General features: G+C 42.6%; 1 protein-coding gene across 4 annotated transcripts in view; it reads right to left on the bottom strand.

Moving 5' to 3' along the window:
* ADAM22 (ADAM metallopeptidase domain 22) overlaps positions 1-25544 on the bottom strand; it is a 312368-nt gene that overhangs the window by 133735 nt on the left and 153089 nt on the right. For all 4 annotated transcript variants that reach the window (XM_073677446.1, XM_073677443.1, XM_073677444.1 and 1 more), the window contains exons 5-6: positions 16909-16991; positions 12697-12760 (exon numbers count right to left, since the gene is read on the bottom strand). In XM_073677446.1, the coding sequence (XP_073533547.1) occupies positions 12697-12760; positions 16909-16991 (147 nt within the window). The remainder of the gene's footprint in view (positions 1-12696; positions 12761-16908; positions 16992-25544) is intronic.

Below are 25544 nucleotides of genomic sequence, written 5' to 3'. Positions count from 1 at the left end.
ATGGGAATACTCCTTTAACTTGTTTTAAAGTCCTCCGGCAGACCGCAGCATTTATGGCTTACGATCGGGGTGGCACGCCGTTTCGAGAGCCTATCTACCATGTGACATGATTGTGAGTTGCTGATGGATTGCCATGGCAGTTAGGGGCCTGCTGAAGGCCCACATTTCTTGGATTGTAGGTGAATGTCCCCTAAAAAAAAAAAAAAAGTTTAAATAAAGAGTATAAAAAAGTTTGAATAATCTTTTTTTTTTCCCAGTTTACACACAAAGAAATAATAAAAAAAAAAATAATTAAACATATTGGCTCTTGCCATGTCTGTAGAAATGCTATCCAATATATAAAACTATTTAACCCACACGGTGAACACCATAAAGCAAAGGAAAAAAAAAAAAATCGAATTACCAGAATTGCCATTTTCAGTTGCTGCACGTCACCCACAAAATGCAATAAAAAGCGATCAAAACTTCGTATGTGTCCCAAAATGGTACCAATAAAAATGTCCGCTCACAACACAAAAACAAGTCTTTGCACAGCTCCATCGATGGAAAAAGAAAAAAAGTTACAAATGGAAGAAAAATGGTGACGTAAATGAAAAACAAAAAATAAAAACCTTTTACGAGTTTGGTATAACACATGCAGCACCAGGCTGTATATGGATTATCATTTGATTGCTTGTAGTCTATACTCCATTTCTTTAGTATTGTGGTATATAGGAAAAACATGACATGGTAATCCATCACCACCTCACAATCCCGATGTGTAATGGTCAGGCATGAGGACCAGAACCATATAAATGTTGCTGTCAGATCTTTGCAGCGGCATGTAAATGTTTAATAGCTGTGATTTTTGCCTGTTCCAAGCATCTGAAATTAGATATACCACTACATCCTATGGAAAGGAAATGCACAAGTTTTGAAAATTTGTTTTTTTTCTACATAAAAAGTTGATGGTCTATCCTCCAATATGTGATCGGAAGAAGTCCAAACTACAGTGCCCCACGATCAGCAGAATCTGTGTTGCTGTGTCTGGTTCTGTATCTATGGCACAGTGTCATTCTTGTACAACTCTGTGATGGCACAGGTTCTGAAGCTGTGCTCCTGTTATCACCCACAGAACTCCACTGTAACTAAGTCTTCCTTATACAGTATTGTTGGAGTCTGCAATAATTCTGCTCACGGGTGTTTAACCCAGCAAAGTTTCCATGACAGCCTGCGCTCGTGAATGAATGAATTACTACTCATGCATTGAAGTTCAGAGCTAATTGTTCTTTCGAATGATATACACTCCTCAGCATTGAAATGGCAACGCCAAGAAGGAAAAGTCGTGCAATTTATGGAAATCACAGCATGGAGACATGATACGGCTATGTAAATTATGAGAAAAAAAAAAACAAATCTGTGAGACTTTGAGCTGTTCATGCACCTGGAATGAAGACTGCAGGGGTCTGGCTACTGTACATCATGCCACCCCACACCATCATTTCAGGAGTAGGACTGGAGTGATATTCTCTTCCCCTTCATGGCTTTACCCACATCGTCTCATCAGATTTGAAGAATGGCAGAGAGTGATCCATTCTGTACTGCAAATGAAATTGGAGTTCACATACCAAGCCAAAGGCATCAAACATTGTCTACACAAACCATCAGAAGGCAGATGTTCATATACAGGTGCTTTACTGGCTTCACACCACCACTCTCGATGGCTATCATGGTGCAGGGCAAGACTGCAATGGAAACCTATTCCACGATGAGTTTTAGATGCAATGATAGCCGGAGAAGATTGGTCTGGAGACCACGTAGCCAACACCATGAATAGGCATTCACAAAGGAATTTCACGCTAGTCCTCCTCCTAGGATTATGGTGTGGGGTGGCATAATGTATGGTGGTCAGACCCCTCTAGTCTTCAATCCCGGTAAAGCTCGGCGTTACATTGAGTTGGTGGTGGAATTAGTGGTATGGCTCCTTTGAGCTCATGATTCTCATTTGGTCTGACATGCACTGTGAGCTGTAAGGTCTTATATAGACAGGACTTGATTTGGAAAGGCACACACCTATCAGTTTAATTAAACACAGCTGGACTCCAATGAAGGAGTAGACCCATCTCAAGGAGGATCATAAGGAAATGGACAGCATGTGACTTAAATATGAGTGTCTGAGCAAAGGGTCTGAATACTTATGACCATGTGATATTTCAGTTTTTCTTATTTAATAAATTTGCAAAAATGTCTACATTTTTTTTCAGTCAAGATGGGGTGCAGAGTGTACTTTATTGAGAAAAAAAATGAACTTTTTAGAATTTACCAAATGGCTGCAATGAAACAAAGAGGGAAAAATGTAAAGCGGTCTTTCCGTACCCACTGTATATATCAGTAACATGTCTATCCATGCTGTGATTTCCAGAATTCCACGATTTAGCTTTTTTTTGGTGTTGGAATTTAATTGTTGAGGAGTGACTCAATCTTACTTTCATAAAAAAAAAATAAAGTAAAAAGCCAATACAATCAGTAGTACTTGACAACCAAAAGGAGAAAAATGATCATTTAAACCTATAAAACATAAAAACATACATATTTGGCTATTGCTATAATCGTGACACCCTGATGAGCAATGTTATCTCTACCAGGTGTTATACGATAGACAATTATGGAATTGCTTTAAAAAAAAAAAAAAAAAAAAGTTAAGCGCTAATGTAAGGGTGCAAAAAAAACTTTGCGCAAGCGCGGAATTAGAATTTGAATATAGTGGGCGGCGACCAGCATGAATAAATGCAGGAAAGAACACCCCTCTGCCTGAACGAGCAAGTAAGTTATAACTACATAAAGTGCTTTAGGCAAATGACTATAGCACTGATTTTCATGGAGTAAGCATGTTAGCGATGAACAATGCATCACTAATTGTGACCTGGGGACAGTTTAATACAACTGACATGACAGATTCCCTTTAACATATTTGAGATGCCATAGCATAGAGAGAGAAGTTTTTATTGGTGGGGGGTCCGGGTGCTGAGACACTCGCCGATCACTAAAGCACAAAAGCAGAAGCGAGGGGCTATGTTTCATGTTACAAGTCCTGTTACTTTTTACCAAAGTCCCTACAGCTGGTCAGTGGAGACGCCAGTTCCCTACAGATGGCCTATCCTAAACCAGAGGTGTATCTGGGGGGGGTGGGCAGCCGGGGCATCTGTGGCAGGGTGTCGCCATCGGGCCACCTAATCCGGTGGTTCGAGGTGTCTCCCCCCCCCCACATCCCCCGGCGGCTGAATTTTGCCACCCCCCACACTGAGATTCGACCGTTCTCCGAGCTGAGAGGTGCGCCAAGAACATTGGTGGAAAGTGCTCCCGTGGTTGTGGAGCTGAAGACACCGAAGATTAAATGTAACGGGGGGGAGGGGGCGTTATTCTGTGGGAGGAGATTTTTGCTGTGGGGAGAGATTTATTCTGTGGGGGGGGGAATTTGAGGGCACAAGTTTGGGGAGCAAGGGAGGGACAGGTGCAGAGACAATATGGAGAGTGGGAGCGATTTGAAGACACAGTTTGTGGGGAGATGGGGGGCATGTATGAGGAAACAGCATTGGGGGATGGGTGTATTCATAGTATGGTTATTGGGAAAGATGGGTGCAGACGCAGTATGGGGAGCCAGGGGGATTTGTGAGGAGACAGTATGAGGTGGAAGGGGCAAATGTGTGAGGAGACTATTGAGGGGAATAGTGTGAGTGGGCACTGAATAAAGGCTGAGTAGTGTGTGTGGGGGTTAGCATAGGGGGGCAGTGTAAGGGCACAGCCAGGAGGGGACAGTATGCCAAGGAGGGGGAGTGTGTTGAGGGGGCACAGTATAGAGACTGGACCCTATAGGGGGGACACAGTGTGAAGAGGGGGCCCAGTATGGAAAGGAGAGAGCAGTGTGGAGAGCATGTACCATAAGAGGGACAGTGTGGGGGTCATATTTTGTGCAGGGAATATAGTGAGGGCCAATTTTTTTTCAGGGGCTCAGTGTAGGGCAGATATTATTATTCAGTAGAATTAAAATGACACTGCTATCTTTCAGGGCATCGTGTGGGGATGTGCTGCAGAAGACCGGAGAAGATGGAAGTCTGCAGAGACGAGCTGCGGATGAGAAAAGTCATCATGGAGTCTGGACAAGAGGAAGATGAAAAGAAAGAGACGTCTCTGAAGTCGGTCATCTAAAAAGGTACCTGGATGTAAATGTTTTTTTGTGATACTAATTCTCATAATTAAAGGGGTTGTCCAAGTGTGAGGAGTCTGCAGTCATTCTATGTGACTGCAGGCTTCTGAATTCTCACAGTGCGCACTGTACGCTGTCAGGATTCTCTCGTGCCAGCGATTTGCATACATGCGGTCACAAGCCGGCTAGACATGCGTGGCCTCACTCAATGAAAATGAATTGAGCGAGGCCGGACAAGTCTAGTCAGAATGTGGCCAGAAGTATACAAATTACATACTTGTACAAGGCAGAATCCTAAAAGTGTGCAAGGCATTCGCTGTGAGAATTCAGAAGCCTGCAGAGTGACTGCAGACTTTAATCTCAAATCTGGACAAAACCTTTAATTATAAAATGATGCCCTGTAACCAACCCCAACAGCGTGTAATATCCTCACTGTCAGGATTCAGCTCTGCTTGCAGGCTCCAGCAGTCATCACATGGCCCCTTCACCCATATGGCGATTTTCATACTTAGGGTCATGTGACAACGAGCTTCTCTTCTGCTTCTCTGTTTTTCACTGAACATTGAGAGAATTAGGGAGAGCAGCTCGTCGGCACGTGACTAAGTGCACAAGTCGCAAATGTGCTGGGGGAAGGGGGTGCCAAACAACTCTTGTCCTGGGTACCAGAAAACCTAGATACACCTCTGCCCTAAACAATGGTCAATAATTGCATAGTACCGGAAACCACTTTATAAAATACAAAAGTAAACCTGAGCAGAGCGGTCCTTCCAAGGCATCCAATAGTATGCACTTAAGAGTTAAGTGATCATGCCTAGAGGGTAGGAGATAAGTGGCTGCTACACAGCTCTGTCCATGCTCCTCTCTCCAGCAGTTTTGATCGTTTCTCTATTATTCACAGAATTTTCCATATAGTTCAGATTTGTAGGGATGCCACCTATAAGTACATCAGGGCTCCCATAATTTAAAGGGTTATTCCCAACATAATGTAGCAGAGGCAGCGTATGCATGCCAACTTCATTCATTCCCCATGGAACTCCCAGAAAAAGCCACATGGGGTACATGGAACCCCCAGAAAAATCCGAGTACCGTACATGGAGCCCCCAGAAAAAGCCACGTGCTGTACATGGAACCCCCAGAAAAAGCCGCTTGCTGTACATGGAACCCCCAGAAAAAGCCGAGTGCCGTATATGGGACCCCCAGAATAAGCTGAGTGCCATACATGGAACCCCCAGAAAAAGCCGCGTACCATACATGGAACCCCCAGAAAAAGCCGCGTGCTGTACATGGAACCCCCAGAAAAAGCCGAGTGCCGTATATGGGACCCCCAGAATAAGCCGAGTACCGTGCATGGAACCCCCAAAATAAGCCGAGTGCTGTATATGGGACCCCCAGAATAAGCAGAGTACCGTGCATGGAAACCCCAGAATAAGCCGCGTGCTGTACATGGAACTCCCAGTAAAAGCCGAGTGCCGTATATGGGACGCCCAGAATAAGCCGAGTGTCGTACATGGAACCCCCAGAATAAGCCGAGTGCTGTACATGGAAACCCCAGAATAAGCCGCGTGCTGTACATGGAACTCCCAGTAAAAGCCAAGTGCTGTATATGGGACCCCCAGAATAAGCCGAGTGCTGTACATGGAACCCCCAGAATAAGCCGAGTGCCGTACATGGAAACCCCAGAATAAGCTGCGTGCTGTACATGGAACTCCCAGTAAAAGCCGAGTGCCGTACATGGGACCCCCAGAATAAGCCGAGTGCCGTACATGGGACCCCCAGAATAAGCCGAGTGCCGTACATGGGACCCCCACAATAAGCCGAGTGCCGTACATGGGACCCCCACAATAAGCCGAGTGCCGTACATGGGACCCCCACAATAAGCCGAGTGCCGTACATGGGACCCCCAGAATAAGCCGAGTGCCGTACATGGGACCCCCAGAATAAGCCGAGTGCTGTACATGGAACCCCCAGAAAAAGCCGCCTGCCGTATATGGAACCCCCAGAATAAGCCGAGTGCCGTACATGGAACCCCCAGAAAAAGCAGAGTGCCGTATATGGGACCCCCAAAATAAGCCGAGTACCGTACATGGAACCCCCAGAATACGCCGAATGCCGTACAAGGAACCACCAGAATAAGCCGAGTGCCGTACATGGGACCCCCAGAATAAGCCAAGTGCTGTACATGGAACCCCCAGAATAAGCAGAGTACCGTACATGGAACCCCCAGAATAAGCCACGTGCTGTACATGGGACCCCCAGAATAAGCCGAGTGCTATACATGGAACCCCTATAATAAGCCGAGTGCTGTACATGGAACCTCTGCTTATTATAGAGTGCTGTAAGTGGAACCCCCAGAATAAGCCGAGTGTCGTATATGGGACCCCCAGAATAAGCCGAGTGCTGTATATGGAACCCCCAGAATAAGCCGAGTGCTGTATATGGAACCCCCAGAATAAGCCGAGTGCTGTACATGGAACCCCCAGAATAAGGTGAGTGATGTATATGGGACCCCTAAAATAAGCAGAGTGCCATACTCCCCTATCCCTAACAGTCTCATTGAGAATTCACTACTCCATTCGGATCAAATTTCTCTGGATCAGTGGTGATTAGTGATGGGCGAGCACTAAAATGCTCGAAGCTCGGGCCGAGCACATTGTGATACTCGGGTGCTCGACCCGAGCAACGAGCCCAATGTAAGTCTATGGGAAACTCGAACATTTTTCTGGCGGTCCCCCCCGGCGGTCTGCAGAAGGTCAAAAATTGCCCAAATCGATGGGAACAGTGCACAATTAAACATGTCAGGCAGGCAGAATATATAGGCAGACAGGCAGGCAGGGTATATACAGTGGTGGCCAAAAATATTGGCACCCCTGCAATTCTGTCAGATAATACTCAGTTTCTTCCTGAAAATGATTGCAATCACCAATTCTTTGGTATTATTATCTTCATTTAATTTGCTTGCAAGGAAAAAACACAAAAGAGAATGAAGCAAAAATCAAATCATTGATCATTTCACACAAAACTCCAAAAATGGGCCAGACAAAAGTATTGGCACCCTCAGCCTAATACTTGGTTGCACAACCTTTAGCCAAAATAACTGCGAACAACCGCTTCCGGTAACCATCAATGAGTTTCTTACAATGCTCTGCTGGAATTGTAGACCATTCTTCTTTGGCAAACTGCTCCAGGTCCCTGATATTTGAAGGGTGCCTTCTCCAAACTGCCATTTTGAGATCTCTCCACAGGTGTTCTATGGGATTCAGGTCTGGACTCACTGCTGGCCACCTTAGAAGTCTCCAGTGCTTTCTCACAAACCATTTTATAGTGCTTTTGGAAGTGTGTTTTGGATCATTGTCCTGCTGGAAGACCCATGACCTCTGAGGGAGACCCAGCTTTCTCACACTGGGCCCTACATTATGCTGCAAAATTTGTTGGTAGTCTTCAGACTTCATAATGCCATGCACACGGTCAAGCAGTCCAGTGCCAGAGGCAGCAAAGCAACCCCAAAACATCAGGAAACCTCCGCCATGTTTGACTGTAGGGACCGTGTTCTTTTCTTTGAATGCCTCTTTTTTTTTCCTGTACACTCTATGTTGATGCTTTTTCCCAAAAAGCTCTACTTTTGTCTCATCTGACCAGAGAACATTCTTCCAAAACGTTTTAGGCTTTCTCAGGTAAGTTTTGGTAAACTCCATCCTGGCTTTTTTATGTCTCGGGGTAAGAAGTGGGGTCTTCCTGGGTATCCTACCATACAGTCCCTTTTCATTCAGACGCCGATGGATAGTACGGGTTGACACTGTTGTACCCTCGGACTGCAGGGCAGCTTGAACTTGTTTGGATGTTAGTCGAGGTTCTTTATCCACCATCCGCACAATCTTGCGTTGAAATCTCTCGTCAATTTTTCTTTTCCGTCCACATCTAGGGAGGTTAGCCACAGTGCCATGGGCTTTAAACTTCTTGATGACACTGCGCACGGAAGACACAGGAACATTCAGGTCTTTGGAGATGGACTTGTAGCCTTGAGATTGCTCATGCTTCCTCACAATTTGGTTTCTCAAGTCCTCAGACAGTTCTTTGGTCTTCTTTCTTTTCTCCATGCTCAATGTGGTACACACAAGGACACATGACAGAGGTTGAGTCAACTTTAATCCATGTTAACTGGCTGCAAGTGTGATTTAGTTATTGCCAACACCTGTTAGGTGCCACAGGTAAGTTACAGGTGCTGTTAGTTACACAAATTAGAGAAGCATCACATGATTTTTCAAACGGTGCCAATACTTTTGTCCACCCCCTTTTTTAGGTTTGGTGTGGAATTATATCCAATTTGGCTTTAGGACAATTCTTTTTGTGTTTTTTCATTGAAGACAAATTAAATGGAGAATAATACCAAAGAATTTGTGATTGCAATCATTTTCAGGAAGAAACTGAGTATTATCTGACAGAATTGCAGGGGTGCCAATACTTTTGGCCACCACTGTAGGAGGGTGCATGAAAAACATAGCAGGGCACTCGGAACACACTGGTGCCCTCCGATTTTCATACACCCGTCTCTTTAAAAAAGCCGTCAATCCAGCAGCCGCATACAGTTATAACATCGGTACCCGACAATTTAGAACAGAAAGAATAGAGCATCACATATAGATTAGATACATAGAAACATGTCAGTCACATATATATGAAGTACAGTGACAGTGTTGATTACTGTACTTGTCATTTAGTGTTAAAATAAAGGATTTATTGAAAAGAAAATTGTCGTGGGGTCCCCCGTTAATTTAGTCTCTAGCTGAGGTTAAGCAGACGGCTGGGGCAGATGTTTGAAGCCTGGGAAGGGGGTAATACCCACGGAGCTTCCCAGGCTACTAATATCAGTCCCCAGCTGAATACCTAGCCTTTACTAGCTATTAAAATGGGGGACCCCCAAAAAAATGATGTGGGGTCCCCCTATTTTAATAGCTAGAAAAGGCTAGGCAGACAGCTGGGGGCTGATATTAATAGCCCAGGAAGGGTGCCTTGAATATTGGCCCCCTCCCAGGCTAGAAACACCAGCCCTCAGCCGCCCCAGAAATGGTGCAACCATAGGATGTGCCAATTCTGGCACTTAGCCTCGCCCTGCCCACTGCCCTGTAGCGGTGGCAGTGGGGTAATAGGGCTGGGGTTGATGTCAGCATATAATGCCAGCTGACATCAAGCCCAGGTTAGTAATGGGGAGGCATCTATAAGACGCCCCCATTACTAACCCCATAGTGAAAGTGAAAAAAAACACCAACACCCAGAATAAAAAATTTTAATTGAAATAAACACAATACTTTAATATTCTAAATTAAACTCTACTTACCATTACGCCCCTTCCAGCTGAAGCCAATGTCTCCTGCAATAAAAGTAAAATAATTAACCAACCTCATCCTTACCTTTCCATGGTTCCCACGACGGCTCCAGCTCTGCTACATTGAGATGGCAGGCTGGATAGTAGCAGAACGCTGCCATCCAGCTTGCCATGCCACAGAGACACTGAGAAGCCTTGCGCTCCTCAGTGTCTTGCTGTGACCGGCATCCAGATGAACTCGGCTCACCTCATGCACGTCACTGACAGCGTGGGAGAATTCTCCTGCGCATGCGGTGCCGGCAAATGACGTCACTGCGTGAGCAGGAGAATTCTCCCACGCTGGGATGGCATTGAGATGGCAGGCTGGATCGTAGCAGAACTCTGCCATCCAGCTTGTCATCCTTCAGAGACACTGCTGAGCGCAGGCATGCTTGCGCTCCTCAGTGTCTCGCTGCGACGGCATCCAGATGAGCTGAGTTCATGTCAAATGAACTTGGCTCACCTCATGCACGTTACTGACAGCATGGGAGAATTCTCCTGCTCACGCGGTGACGTCATTTGCCGGCACCGCATGCGAAGGAGAATTCTCCCACGCTGTCAGTGACATGCATGAGGTGAGCCGAGTTCATCTGGATGTCACAGCGAGACACTGAGGAGCGCAAGGCTCCGCCATTTCTGGGGTGGCTGACGGCTGGTGTTTCTAGCCTGGGAGGGGGCCAATATGCATGGCACCCTTCCTGGGCTATTAATATCAGCCCCCAGCTGTCTGCCTAGCCTTTGCTAGCTATTAAAATAGGGGGACCCCACGTCATTTTTTTTTGGGTCCCCCATTTTAATAGCTAGTAAAGGCTAGGTATTCAGCTGGGGGCTGATATTAGTAGCCTGGGAAGCTCCGTGGGTATTACCCCCTTCCCAGGCTTCAAACATCTGCCCCAGCTGTCTGCTTAACCTCCGCTAGAGACTAAAATTACGGAGGACCCCACGCCAATTTTTTTTTAAATAAATCCTTTATTTTAACACTAAATGACAAGAACAGTAACCAACACTGTCACTGTACTCATTATATATGTGACTGACATGTTTCTATCTATCTAATCTATGTGTGATGCTCTATTCTTTCTGTTCTAAATTGTCGGGTACCGATGTTATAACTGTGTGCGGCTGCTGAATTGACGACTTTTCATGTTTCACTGAGCACTGTTCCCATTGATTTGGGCAATCACTGTAATGCCACAACCAACATGGCTGCGGCATTACAGTGAGTGGCAGACAATCCCTGCATGTTGATTGGAGCTCTAAATAGCGGCAAACATGCAGGACGGGGACCTGAGCATCTGCCTGAGCATCGCGCAAGTACTCGGCGAGCTCCGAGCATCTCGAGTACTGAGATGCTCGGGCGAGTACCGAGCAGTGGCGAGCATGCTCGCTCATCACTAGTGGTGATCCCATCGATTCACAAATTATCACCTATCCTTTTAACGGTGAAAGCCTTGGACAACATCATGGTTACTCTGATCATGTCACATGGAGATTGCAATATTAAATAGCAACATCGCCAGAATGCGGTGGTGTTACCACACGTGCCAGACCTGCAACATAACATGCGACTTTACCTGCAGAGACGTCAGTATCAGTCACGTGTGACCCGTTTGTGACATGTCTGTATTTTTTATACAGTTTAATGGGTATTGCAAGTCCTAAGTCCTATACGATTTGCAGGCAAATCGAAGAAATAGAAATAAAGTTTAAGTACTGACCTAGACGAAACGTTCATTGTACAGTAACACTGCAGTGAAAATGGAGCGTTGCACAGCGTACCTTAAAGTCAATACAGCCGAGCGCGCAGCAGCATTCTGCTTACATTATCTGAGTTCTGATTGGGGAAATACAGGGGGGATATTTTAACTCAAGTGCTTATGTAAAGCAGACAGCCCCTTTAAATACATTTTGACATACAAAATATTGCCATATATTATAAGGTATTCTGACTGTGACACATAAGACCTCATGTACACGGCAGAGGTACATGCATGTAGCATAAATCAATAGTACAAGCAAATATAAGAAACTTTGTAATGTTTTGTATCAGAGAAACCTACTTCTTTCCCCACTTATGAGCCCCTCCTGCTCCTGCCTCCTTAAAAAGAAATGCTTCTAAAATCTGTCTTGTTCCGGTTCTATGAGGGATCAGGTTACAGTCTATTGAAGTCTATAGATAGGAGAGAAATTGAGAGAGAGGCGGAGACCTTGCTGCTGTTTTCTACTTAGTGTTTTACCTCTCTCCAGTGCTGAATTCACAGCTACACTGCTCAGTACTGTTGCCACTCCTGAACATGTGCTACATAGGCCTAGGTGTGGCAGCAGGGAGGGTATCTCGGACCTGCCTTGTGTGTTCCTTGGTCTTCATGATGCTCTCTGCACTTGAAACAGACCCCTGAGACTATCACAGAGCAGGTGCATTTATACCGAGACCTGATTACACACAGGTGGATTCTGTTTATCATTACCAGTCATTTAGGACAACATTGGATCATTCAGAGATCCTCACTGAACTTCTGCACTGAAAGTAAAGGGGCCGAATAATATTGCACGCCCCACTGTTCAGTTTTTAATTTGTTAAAAAAGTTTAAAATATGCAATAAATTTCGTTCCACTTCACGATTGTGTCCCACTTGTTGTTGATTCTTCCCCCAAAAATTTGAATTTTATATCTTTATGTTTGAAGCCAGAAATGTGGCAAAAGGTAGAAAAGTTCAAGGGGGCAAATACTTTCACAATGCATTGCAAGTCAAATCTTTGCATTGTACTATATCTATATTTCTCTGCGGTATCTGTGCATCATGAATCGTGGTAAGTATTAAAGGGGCCCACAACTCTGACTCTTTCGCCCAGGGCCCACAAAAACGTGGAGCCGGCCCTGCTCAGAGACAACTGAAAATTAGAAATGGCAAAACTGTTGAAAAAATGCAAGATACAAGTGATATAATGGTCAGGTATAGTGTCATTCCTTATGTACACACAAATGACAGGTTATTCTGAAACATCAGGTACCCTTTAAATAGTAAGCTTATGTATTTTGGTCCCACAAACACTTATGGGTGCACAATTATGGCTCGGAGTTTGTACTAAGCAGCATTACAATCGTCACAATATACAAAACTCTTGATTTTATAGTGAAGTATAAATGACTTACGGTTGGTTTATATTTCTCTCCTGGTTCAATGAGATATGTCTGATTCCCATCACAGAACATCCCACTAGGAAAAATCAGTAATAAAAAAAAGTTACTTGTAAGGCCCTGTGCACACACTGCAGATTTTTGTTGCAAAATCTGTGCCCAAAATCTGTAAATAAAGTATAGTACAAAATATGTAAACAGATGTGGAAGTGAGCGGAGAGGGACAAACCCTTTACTGCAGCTAAAATAAATGCAAGACCTATTCCTTTTGAGGCTATGTGCAAACTAAGTTTTTTTGACTAGTTTTTTGGAGCAGATCCGCTTCAAAAATGCCACAAAAGTCACCTAAAAATGCTTAAAAGCCTATTGATTTCAATGGTTATTTTCTTCGCTGTTCACGTGAAGAATTTTGTTATCTTTTGTTTCCCACTTTTTGAAAAACAAGCGGTAAAAAAAAAAAAAGAAAGTGCGAGTCATATCTTAGAATCAGCTCCGGATGGAATCCGCTCTGCAACATCCAATCAAAAAGCTGCAAAAGAAGAAAGATTCAAACACTCTTGAAAACATCTTCAGTAAACACTTCAGGACAAGAAAAATCCCCCCAAAAAGGAAAGTTTCCTGAAGTGGTTTTCAGATATAAAAAACACAAACTTTTTTTTCTGAACACCTCAAAAAGTCTCTTTGCCCTTAGCAAAGAGACCGCTTCAAAAAGGGGTATGCTTATTTTCAGGAGTTCAAAAATTACAAATTTTCTAGTTTTTCTACAGTGGTTTTGGAAGAGTTTTCTTCTTCAAGTGTATTTTACAGTCTTCTGTTTGGAGCATTTTCCATCAAGAGCTGCTTCAATAAATAGATGTGCGCTCTTTTTTTTTTATTTTGACCAGGTGTTTTTCAAAACCTGAAGCGAGAAGAAAAAAAAAAAGTGTTCAAAAGACTGAACATGTGATGTGAACAGCAAAATGGTTTAAAAAAAATAGAAATGAACAGAAAAAGTTTTTTTTTTTTTGCACGAATTTTCAAGCGGCTTTTGGGTGGAACCTGCTCCAAAAAACTCAGTGTGCACATATCCTAACCTCACACATCTGAACACGGACTTCAAGGGAATTTTTCTGACGGCAGATGACATCTAGTTTTTGCCATGGAGAAAGACATAGTCCGTTACTCAATTCTGATCTTCATTTTTTTTTTTTTTTCATCATTCCTCATCCATGCTTGGATTTTTTTTTTTTAAACCAATGATTTTTTTTCTGTATCATTGCCCTGATGGGATTCAGAAAATATTTTTTTCCTTCTGGTAAAAGGAAACCGGTAGGTAAAAAACACTATAAAAGGCTAAAGGCAATTATTCCCTATCCACAGAAGAACAGGGCATCCGGACGCTGATTTTTCTGATCAGAAATGTATCTTCTATCCTGTCGATAAGTAATAAATTCTTTTTGCGGGGAAAAAACTTATTTTTCAGAGTTTTATCTGCAGTCAAACCTTCTCTCTTGGTAGTAAAGAAACTGTTTACAAAAAGTAGAATTTGCTGCAACGTTAATGCTTTTCTTGTGCATTTTTGGTGCAGATTATATGTGCCATTTGTCTGCAGTACATGTTTAATGAAATTAGTTTTATTCACCAAAAACGCATAGTTCTGTTTTTTTGCAGAGTTTTTAAACTTCTTCATTATTTTTTTTTTTTACGGGGAAAAAAAAAAAGCTGAAAGGATTGGCACTCTACAGATTGAAAAAAAAGACAGCAGTTTCCAATTCGGTCAGGAAAAAAAAAAAAAAGGTTGTGTGCATGACATTTCTGAAATCTCATAGCTTTCACCGGTGCTGTAAAAAGCAGCTTTTAATTTGCATAAAAAAGGAAGCAAAAGAAACAAAAGACAACACTGCTTCAAATCTGCACCAAAAACATATACATAAAAGATGACAAAATGCAACAATGCAATAATCAGAGCTGATTTTTATTGCGTATTTTGGTGCGGACACCTTCCCCAAAAAAAAACACAGGGGAAAAAGGTCAGCATTTGCGCTATATGGGGACATATTTGGATCATAGGAGATAAGTAAAAGGCATTCCTTTTTCCTTTGGAAACGCATCACTGCACTTTACTTTCCAGTTTTTTTTATATTTCTGCTTCCTTATGACTTTGGCACAAAAAAAAAAAAAAGTATATATAACTGAAAATGGCAGTGACGTTTTATGAAAGAGCGCTGTGTATGAATCTACCTTTAAGGCTTCATTCACACTTCTGTTTTTTTTTTTCACACATTGATTTTTATCAGTGTTTCTATAAACACATATTATCTGTGATTTTCTCTTATACCAAAAAAATAAAAAATTCCAATGTTAAAAGTGGACAGCACCCGGATTGGCCACGGATAGTACCCCTGTGTTGTCCATGATTTTCATGGATTAATATACCTGAACAAGTGATTTTGATCTGTGACTCGGATATGTGAACAGCACCATAGACTATAATAGGTACGTAATTTATCTGTGAAAAAAAAAACATGGATAGAACAAGTTTGTGAAAAAGGGTTGTCTGAATTCAGCCTAATTTTATAAGTAAGGTGACATTCCCATGATGAGCTTTGGGTGAGTTTTTAATGTTGCAGATTAAGTAATATAGGTTATTTGCATTTTTTTAGAAAATACGCAGCTTAAAAATTCATTGTGGGAACATGGCCTAAGAAGCGGATTTAAATGGAACGGTCATTTAAATTGTTGTTCATGCTATGATTATATATAACCAGCAGAGGGCAGCAGAGCTCCATTTTTGATGTGTTGGATTCAATTCTGCAAATTGCATCCATCAGATATCAGACAGAACTTTTGCCATTAGATTGTCTATAAGGTCAATACAAGACCAGGAGCTGCAGCTTTGCTAACCAAAAATACCCTAAGATCTCATTCAGATAGCTTTGATTTTTCTCAATGTAAAAACAGTAAGCTTTGTTCATCGGGGTTTTGGATCTGGGTTTCAGCAGAATCTGTAGTCAGTGTGTTATTTTTCACCATCAGCGATTTTCATGCATTGCACACAGGCTCTGACAAATTTTCACCGACCCATAGACTTGTGTGCGTGATGTTCATCCATGACGTAGATCAAAAACTGACATGTCCCCGTGAAGCACGGTCCACCAAAAAAACACAGGCAGGGAATACGCATCATGGACTAAAATGGATACATCTGTGAAAACCGAGGATAGAACATGTACGAGATTCATCGACATCTGAATGAGCCCTAAAGCTAAGTTCCCACGTTGAGTATTTGGTGCGTTTTTTTTCCGCTGCATATTTTTGTTGAGCAAAAAGCGCAGCATCTAAGGGTATGTGCACATTTTAAGTATTTGCTGCGTTTTTCCGCGCAGTTTCCTAGTAAAGTGAAGGAGATTCCTGGAGTCTCATGGACACGTTTATTTTTTTCCTTCTTTCAGCGTTTTTGCTGTGTTTTTCAACCACATGGGAAAAACACATCAAAAACGCTGCAAAAAAAGTGTCAAAATGTGTGTATTTTACACAGTGTTTTTCCTGTCAGCTCATCCGTATTTGCAGCAGATTTTTCTTTTTAACAGTTCCAATGTGTATGACATTTATAGATGCTTTTTTTTACACTGTGTATACTGACCTGCAGGTTTTATTTAAAACATGATAAATCAAAAGAGGGAAAAAAAATAAAATAAAAGACATGTAAAAAAAAGTATTAAAATATATAAGTATAACCTCATTTAGCTGATTGGTGCAGAAAATCGGCAATATTAAAAGCTCATTGTTGGAACTTATTCTCAGGGTACATGCACACAATGTGGATTTGATGAAGGATTTCCACTGCGTTTCTGCATCAAAATCTGCACGAGTTACGTGCAGATTTTTTTGGGGTGAATCTGGCTCTATAAATAGTTGGTTTAATGGAGAATATTTCTCCTTGTGGATAGAGGTGCAATGTGAGCGCAAGGAGACTTAAAGGCCATGCAATGCTATTCTGGGAAATCAAATATGCAAATTGCTTCTTCAGAGAGGAAGAGGATGGGAACCCTAGCGCCACCTATTGGAAGTAGTGATCCTAACAGTCAATATCGACCCTTTAACGAGCCTTCTTATCCTAAGTCATATGGCAAGACCTTTTAAAGGGTCAACATTGACTTTTAGGATCGCTACATCCAGTAAGTGGCGCTAAGTTAATGAGGTTTTTAAAAATCTCATCTACATGTTGCGGTACTTAAGTTCACTTACTGAAGTCCATGACAGGTGGACAGAGCCACAAAAGACTTGGGCGCTCCTCGGATTTGGCCCTGATAGTAACAGTGTTCTCCTCCCTAAAAAGACAAGAAAAACATTATTATAACACAAGTAATAGACAAATAACAATCACATGCAGAACATTCTACTCCCGTATATCATCCACCACTTCAGACCTGGTATATATTACATAGGATATTTCCAAAATGTAAAATTTGTGTAGCTTAGTTATTCCACCCTTTTAACTGTTTTAAAAATTCATATAATAAAAAAAAGTTATGCTCAATGTTATAAAAAGTAAAATATTATATTACAATGTTTTCTCATTTATAGAGGCAGGAAAACAATGGCACTTTTTTCACATAGTGATACTATATTGCACATAAACAATTTGCTACACTTTACACACAAATAGTACTGCTATACTGTATACATAGCACTGCTATACTGTACACACAAATAGTACTGCTATACTGTACACGTAAATAGTACTGCTATACTGTATACATAGTACTGCTATACTGTACACACAAATAGTACTGCTATACTGTACACGCAAATAGTACTGCTATACTGTACACACAAATAGTACTGCTATACTGTACACGTAAATAGTACTGCTATACTGTATACATAGTACTGCTATACTGTACACGCAAATAGTACTGCTATACTGTACACACAAATAGTACTGCTATACTGTACACGTAAATAGTACTGCTATACTGTATACATAGTACTGCTATACTGTACACAAAAATAGTACTGCTATACTGTATACATAGCACTGCTATACTGTACATGCAAATAGTACTGCTATACTGTATACATAGCACTGCTATACTGTACACACAAATAGTACTGCTATGCAGTATACATAGTACAGGTATACTGTGCAAATAAATAGTTACTATACACAGAGTACTGTAGTACTGCTATACTGTTCACATGACTAGTGCACAATACTGTACACAGATAGCAGTACTATTTGTGTGTATAGGGTAGCAGTACTATCTGTGTACAGTATTGTGCTCTAGTCATGTGTACAGTATAGCAGTACTCTGTGCACAGTATTTATTTGTAACATAACATTTGTAACACAAAAATAACAATATCCATGGCCCTTCCCAGCCTATCAATATCAGCCCCCGGCTGTCTGCTTAGACTTTGCTGGTTATTAAAACTCACGTCATTTTTTTTAGGGTCCCCCTTTTTTTTAATAACCAGTAAAAGGCTAAGCAGACAATGCTTATTAACAAAAAATATACATCTTTTTCCCCCTTTTTTTTTTTTTAAAGTAGATTGTTTTATCACTTATTTAGCAAGTATTGACTTCAGTTCCTGTAGAAAAAAACTGCCCAATCTGAGCCAAATGAAAGAGGTGTTCACCTTAAAGGACTCGTCTAGAACGTTGATATTGATGATTGGTTGGGGTCAGACACCTGTCATGCCCCGCCGATCTGCTGGTGGTCTTGCGCCAATAGGGAGCTAAAACACCACAGTGCCACACACTGTATCGTGGCCATTGTGGGTACTGCAGCTCAGCTCCCATTAAAGTGAATGTGGTTTAAGCTATTGTAACCAAGAACGGCCACTAAACATTATATGGAGGTGTGGTGGTCCGGCCCCAGACACTGAGGCACCAGGACTCAGATGGTCGGTTGAGGTCCCCACCAATCTGATATTGAAGACCTTTTCATAAATTTGGCGCATACTCTTACTCCCCTGTTTGGAACGTGTCAGGTCTATATGCTGAATGCAATGTAAAATATGGGAAATTCCGTATCAGCGGAGTCCTTACTGTTACGGTGTACAAAATATGGCACAGATGACAGATCCTAGTGGTCTCCCACGTTGGGATCACAAACTGTCCCCCTCCACGCTGTGTCAGTGCGGGGTCCACCGTAACAAGTTATTTACTAGGAGAACGGGTACAATCTGGCCAAGAGTGCAGAGGTGGATTTGTATAGAGGATCTGCATAGTGCGGAGATTGATGTATGATGATTAAAATGGCAGAACGTAAATGGCAGCTTGCGGTGCCATCTGGCCAGGAAATACAACATAGGCAGAATCTTCATAATAGCTGCTACTTTTTATTATCTGCAAAATTGCTGACTTGAAATTAGCAGCATTAAAAACAAGACGTATAGGACGTGCTCCGGTGATTAAAGGAGCACTCCGGAAAAAAAGAAGAATTAGAATAACACAATGTGCATGAATGACCACCAAAGACAGTGTTTTCCTTTAAGAGATTGAGCCATAGGCACCAATTGTATATGACTTGATGTAATAACACATAGAATTGCAGGTGACATTACAATGACACGATCCCCCACCTACAAGACCCCTAGATAATGCAGCACGTTCATGGTCCGAAATCAAACACCGTAACTAACGTCAAGTCCGGCATATGTGCTTAGCATGGGCTGCAAATGCTCAGAGCAAGGCAAGTATTGTGCACCCTAACCCAGTAATAATACCCCCTGAGTCCCACTTAAAACAAATCCCCCCCCCCCTTAAAAAGTATTGATGCCATCCAAAAGTACTTTGTGCCACCCCTCAAAAAAAATAAAGTTTATACTCCCCTAATCCAACCATCCAAGTCCACTTTTTCCATCCATACGGAGCGGCCAGCATTGCACTGACTTCACCGGCACCCTGATATCTTGTAGGCTGTAGGCTCATAGGACAGAAAGTGATGGGGCCAGCAACCTATGGCTTCCTGCTCTACCACAGGATCCAACAGTATCGGCATCATGATTATGCCAAAACAGTTTAAAGTGGTGCCTGCCCGAGGATCTGAGGCACCCAACTAGAAGTCCAGAGCTTGTGCACTGTCCCGGATCTTCGGTACAAGTGACAGCACTAATACTTTTTTTTGTTTTGAGAATTTTGTGCCCAGGGCAACCATCCAAGTGGCTCTCTTTATGCCACCGGTGACCAGTACTGTATTGAGATACATCTGGTATTATATGAGGGAATGTCTAGCACAAAAATGGGGTCATCTCTGTGGCAAGTACACTGGAGGGGATCTGATGATTAAAGAAGCCCTCCTCCTCCTCCCATCAAAGTTTTTATCCTCTTAATATATTGCAGTCATCATATCATATAGCACTGTGTACTTACAATCGCTCATTTTGCCTTTCTACCCAGATAATTCTTCTCTTTTCTCAGCTCTATGTAGAAACAGAAAGTCTCTTTTGGAAGCATTTATCATCCCCCTCTACAACGTGTGACCCAGCTGCTCCCTCCTCCCCCTGCCAAGAACTTTTGCAGTGACTCATGAGTCATGCAGGAAAAATTGACCTCCTCTTTCTACATAGAGCTTAGAAGGATTCATCCAGTCAGTATTTATTCATATGATGTCATAGACCTATTGGAAAAGAGAAGAATTAACTGTGTAGAAGGGCAAAATGAGCAATTGTAAGTACACAGTGCTATATAATATGATGATTGCAATGTATTAAGAAGATAAAAACTTTGATGGGAGAAGGAGTTTTTCTTTAAGTTGCCCATATACCAGAAAACTATGCGAGGAAAGCTTGGCCAGCCGATGGCTATAGCTTCCAATTTCTGGACGTAGTATATATCCAAACTCAGAGCAACAGTGAAATTTCCAGACCGCTCTCCCATAAGGAAGAAGGATTGAGAATGTTGAAACTCAACTCAATCCCACATCGAAGAGTTTTGACCACACCCACTTGGCTTAGAAAAAAATTATGGTAGATTTATATATGGAAAAATGAGGGCCATATCTCAGGAATGGAGAGGCGCAGGAACAAAAGAAAAATAACACCAGATTCAGGAAAACAGCGACATTTACACCAGAATTATTTTTTTTTTTTTAGAATTGAGCGAAAAAGATTCACAGTACGATTAGCTGTTAGAACCTTGCTCTTAGGTTGTTTCCTTTGCTGGTCACATGACCTTGTTGGCCTATTTAATCCTGCTCCGCCCTTCTGGCTTTGCTGGACTTCATTGTATAACTACTTTCTAGCTAGCCTGTGCTCTGTATCTAACTCTGTTAGTTTGCTTGGTCTACGGACCTCTGTGTTCTATATATTTTGTTTGTTTGTCTGTCTGCTACTATTTCTGTTAGGAGGTGTCCCATTTTCCTCCCAGTCCTTAGTACTTGTAGGGATTCCTTCCCCACATCTATAGGTCTCCGTACAGACTAGCTTAGGACTTTAGCAGGTCTGATCGCAGGATCAGGTCCCCTGTTACATCGTAGGGATAAAGCTGAGTTCTATCGTAGGGACAGATCTCCTCTCTTTCCTTAGCTCTGGTAGCAGAACATAACAGTAAGTCCAGCCTGCAAATTCTCTAAGGAAAGATTTTTCTGTTCCATCATGGTGTCGGTTCTGGATTTGGCTAAACGCCTGCAGGGACTCTCTCTGGAGGTGGCCGAGCTCCGTCAGCACGTGAGTAACTGTCCTGGAGCACATTTCTTGGAGCCTAAGGTATGTTTGCCGGATTTATTTTTTGGTGAACACCGAGAATTTTTTTCATTTAAAAATGCTTGCTTATTGTATTTTCGTTTGAGACCCAAGTCCTCTGGGGATGAATCCCAGCGCATAGGGTTCATAATGTCACTTTTGCGCAAAGAGCCTCAGGAGTGGGCCTTTTCTTTGCAACCTAGTGATACATGCTTCAGATCAGTGGATAGTTTTTTTTCTGCTTTGGGGCTATTATATGATGATCCTGACTGTGTCGCATCAGCTGAGACTGAGTTAAGACGTTTGAGACAGGGATCAGGTAATGTGGAAAAATATTGTACTCATTTCCGTCGATGGTCTACTCAAACAGGGTGGAACGATTCTGCTCTGAAAAGTCTATTTCTTGCTGGGCTCAATGAAAGGGTTAAAGACCTGCTAATTGCTTATCCTACACCTGAAGATTTGCAACAGGCTATGCAATTAGCTATACGGGTGGATAGGAGACTGCGTGCAAGGGTTAATGAGAGCAAATCCTCTGCTATGTCAGTTTCTGGTTATGAGAATGTGTGTACTAACAGTGGTGAACCGATGGAGATTGGATCGGTGGCACCTCGCTCTCAAGAAAAAGACCGTAGATTTTTTGAAGGCTTGTGTTTCTATTGCGGAAAATCTGGTCATTTGATTAAAGGCTGTGAGCTTCGTATGAAGAAAGAAAAAAAAAAGGTCAGTCATGCCCGTATTGCCTGTTTAAATTCCAAGGGTGTATTTTTAGCTGCTTCCACGATTGCTCAGGAAAAATTAATGGAATTTCGGGTGTTTGTCGATTGTGGGTCTACTCTGAATGTAATTGATGGGGGATTCTTGGAAAGACTCAATTTAAAACCCGAACCTTTATCATCCCCCATTGCTGTGGTTTCTGTGGATGGTTCCCCTTTGAAGAATATTACTCTCAAGGTCTGTGAATTTCCTCTCACTATTAATGGTGTTCACCATGAGAAATTGGATTTGGTAGTTTTGAATAACTTGCCTTCTCCAGTAATATTGGGATTGCCCTGGTTAAAATTTCACAATCCTGTACTGGATTGGTCTACCAGTGAAATTAAATCCTGGAGCCATAAATGTTATGACAAGTGTTGTAACGGGCGTATTGCAGCTTTGGATAGGGGAGAATTGCCTGTTCCTATTCAGGATTTTTGGAGAGTTTTTTCTGAGAAGGAATCGCAGGTTTTGCCTCCCCATAGAGACTATGATTGTTCTATTGAATTTGTCCCTGGAGCGACTCTTCCTAAAAGTCGTTTATTTAACCTTACTATTCCTGAGAGGAAGGCTTTGGAGGAATACATACAGACAAGTTTGGCCGCCGGTCACATTAGGCCTTCTAAGTCTCCTGTGGCGGTTGGATTTTTTTTTGTAAAAAAAAAAGGACGGCGGTTTACGTCCTTGTCTGGATTTTCGTGAGATTAACAAAATTACTGTACGCAATCCTTACCCACTGCCATTGATTCCTGATCTGTTTAACCAGTTAATGGGGGCCAAGTGGTTCTCTAAAATTGACCTTAAGGGGGCATACAATCTGTTGCGCATGAAGGAGGGTGACGAATGGAAGACTGCTTTTAACACTCCTGTGGGTCATTTTGAGAATCTGGTTATGCCTTTTGGTCTTACTAATGCTCCTGCATTTTTTCAGAATCTTATTAATGACATCCTTAGACCTTTGATCGGCAAAAATGTGGTTGTGTATTTGGATGACATTTTGATTTATTCGCCGGATCTGGAGTCTCATTGGCGGAGCGTACGTGAGGTATTACAGTTGTTAATGGACAATTCGCTTTTTGCTAAGCTGGAGAAATGTGAGTTCGCTGTACAGAGAATTAGTTTTTTGGGCTACATTATCTCCAGCAAAGGTTTTGAGATGGACCCGGTTAAAGTTCAAGCTGTACAGGAATGGCCTAGGCCTATTGGTTTGAAATCGATACAGAGGTTTTTAGGTTTCGCCAATTATTACAGAAAATTCATAAAAAATTTTTCTAGTATTGTCAAACCTCTGACCGATCTCACCAGGAAAGGTGCTGATGCGGTTCAGTGGTCTTCTGAGGCTATTGAAGCTTTTGTGTATCTCAAGGAGAGGTTCACCTCTGCTCCCATCCTTATGCAGCCTGATGTGACTAAGCCGTTTTTGGTTGAGGTTGATGCTTCCTCTGTGGGGGTTGGCGCAGTATTGTCTCAGGATAACGGGGATGGATTACATCCCTGTGCCCTTTTTTCAAAAAAATTTTCGGAGACTGAACTGAATTACGATATTGGTAATCGGGAATTATTGGCTATTAAACTCGCATTTGAACACTGGCGCCACTTCTTGGAAGGTGCGGAATTTCCCGTTCAGGTTCTTACGGATCATAAAAATCTGATATATCTTGATGCTGCCAAGCGCCTGAATGCCCGTCAGGCTAGGTGGGCACTGTTTTTCTCGCGGTTTAATTTCTCCGTTACTTACATCCCTGGTACTAAGAATGTTAAGGCGGATGCCTTGTCTCGCAGTTTTTCTCCCATAGTCGGTGCTGAGAAAGAGGAGAACATTTTACAAGAAGGTGTTGTGATAGCTGCTTTGGACTCCGTTTTGGAAGATGAGATTCTTAAAGCACAGGAGAATGCCCCATCTAACACTCCTCATGGGAGGTTGTTTGTGCCTGGGACCTTTAGGAGAGATTTGTTTGTTGAGTGTCACGAATCTCGGTTGGCAGGTCATCCCGGAATCTCTGAGACCAAGAGACTGGTGGGTCGCAGTTTTTGGTGGCCTGGATGGCAGAAGGAAGTCATTAAGTGGGTGCGTCAATGTACTATATGTGCTAGATCTAAGTCCTCACATACTCCTGCTGCGGGGTTGCTTTGTCCTTTGGAGGTTCCCAGTGCTCCTTGGACACATTTGGCTATGGACTTTATAACTGACCTTCCCCCCTCTGAGGGTTTTACTGTCATCTGGGTGGTCGTGGACCGTTTTAGCAAGATGTGTCACTTGGTTCCCTTCGTCAAACTGCCCTGCGCTAAAACTCTCGCTAAGGCCTTTGTCAAGGAAATTGTCAGACTTCATGGCGTTCCTACTGACATTGTTTCTGATAGGGGTCCTCAGTTCGTGGCTCGTTTTTGGCGTGCCTTTTGTGACAGGTTGGGAGTTCATTTATCGTTCTCGTCCGAATATCATCCTGAATCTAATGGCCAGACAGAAAGGAAAAACCAGGATGTTGAGCAGTTCTTGCGTTGTTTTGTGGCAGACAATCAAGAGGGGTGGTCTGAGTTTCTGCCACTTGCTGAATTTGCTCTGAACAATCATACATCTTCTTCTGCTGGTTGTTCACCTTTTTTTTGTTGTTCTGGGAGACATCCGTCGTTTGGGTCGTTCTCCAAGTTGGGATCTGCCGTGCCTGAGGAGGAGAATTTTTCCGGTGATTTGGAGAGAGTTTGGACGGATGTGCGTGGTAATCTTCAGGAGGCCAACAGAAAATCTAAAGACTACTTTGATAGGAAACGACAGGAGGTTTTGTTCGCTGTTGGTGACATGGTTTGGTTGTCCTCTAGGAATCTGCGGTTGAGGATTCCTTCTAAGAAATTGGGTCCCAAGTTTGTAGGGCCCTTTAAGGTGCTTCAGGTTGTCAACCAATCTGCTGTTAGGTTGGAGGTTCCTACCTCCTGGAGAATTAATCCGGTATTTCATGTCTCTCTGTTAAAAAAAGCTGTTGTGTCGGATGGTGACGCCTCTGCCTCTGTTCCTCCGGTGGTGGAGGACGGGGAATATGAAATTTCTCGCATCCTTAACTCTAGACGGTATAGAGGTAGTTTGCAGTATCTTGTGGTCTGGAAAGGTTTCGGACCCGAGGATAACTCTTGGGTGAGGTCAGATGATGTTTCCGCGTCCAGACTTATCAGAGCGTTTCACAGGAGATTTCCTGATAAGCCTGGTCCTAGGGGATCCGGAGGATCCTCTTAGAAGGGGGGTACTGTTAGAACCTTGCTCTTAGGTTTTTTCCTTTGCTGGTCACATGACCTTGTTGGCCTATTTAATCCTGCTCCGCCCTTCTGGCTTTGCTGGACTTCATTGTATAACTACTTTCTAGCTAGCCTGTGCTCTGTATCTAACTCTGTTAGTTTGCTTGGTCTACGGACCTCAGTGTTCTATATATTTTGTTTGTTTGTCTGTC

Source organism: Phyllobates terribilis, unplaced genomic scaffold (genome assembly GCF_046119375.1).
Source record: "Phyllobates terribilis strain yellow unplaced genomic scaffold, ASM4611937v1 Scaffold_4__5_contigs__length_816908805, whole genome shotgun sequence".
Taxonomy (NCBI): domain Eukaryota; kingdom Metazoa; phylum Chordata; class Amphibia; order Anura; family Dendrobatidae; genus Phyllobates; species Phyllobates terribilis.
This window is presented reverse-complemented; position numbering and strand designations above follow the sequence as displayed.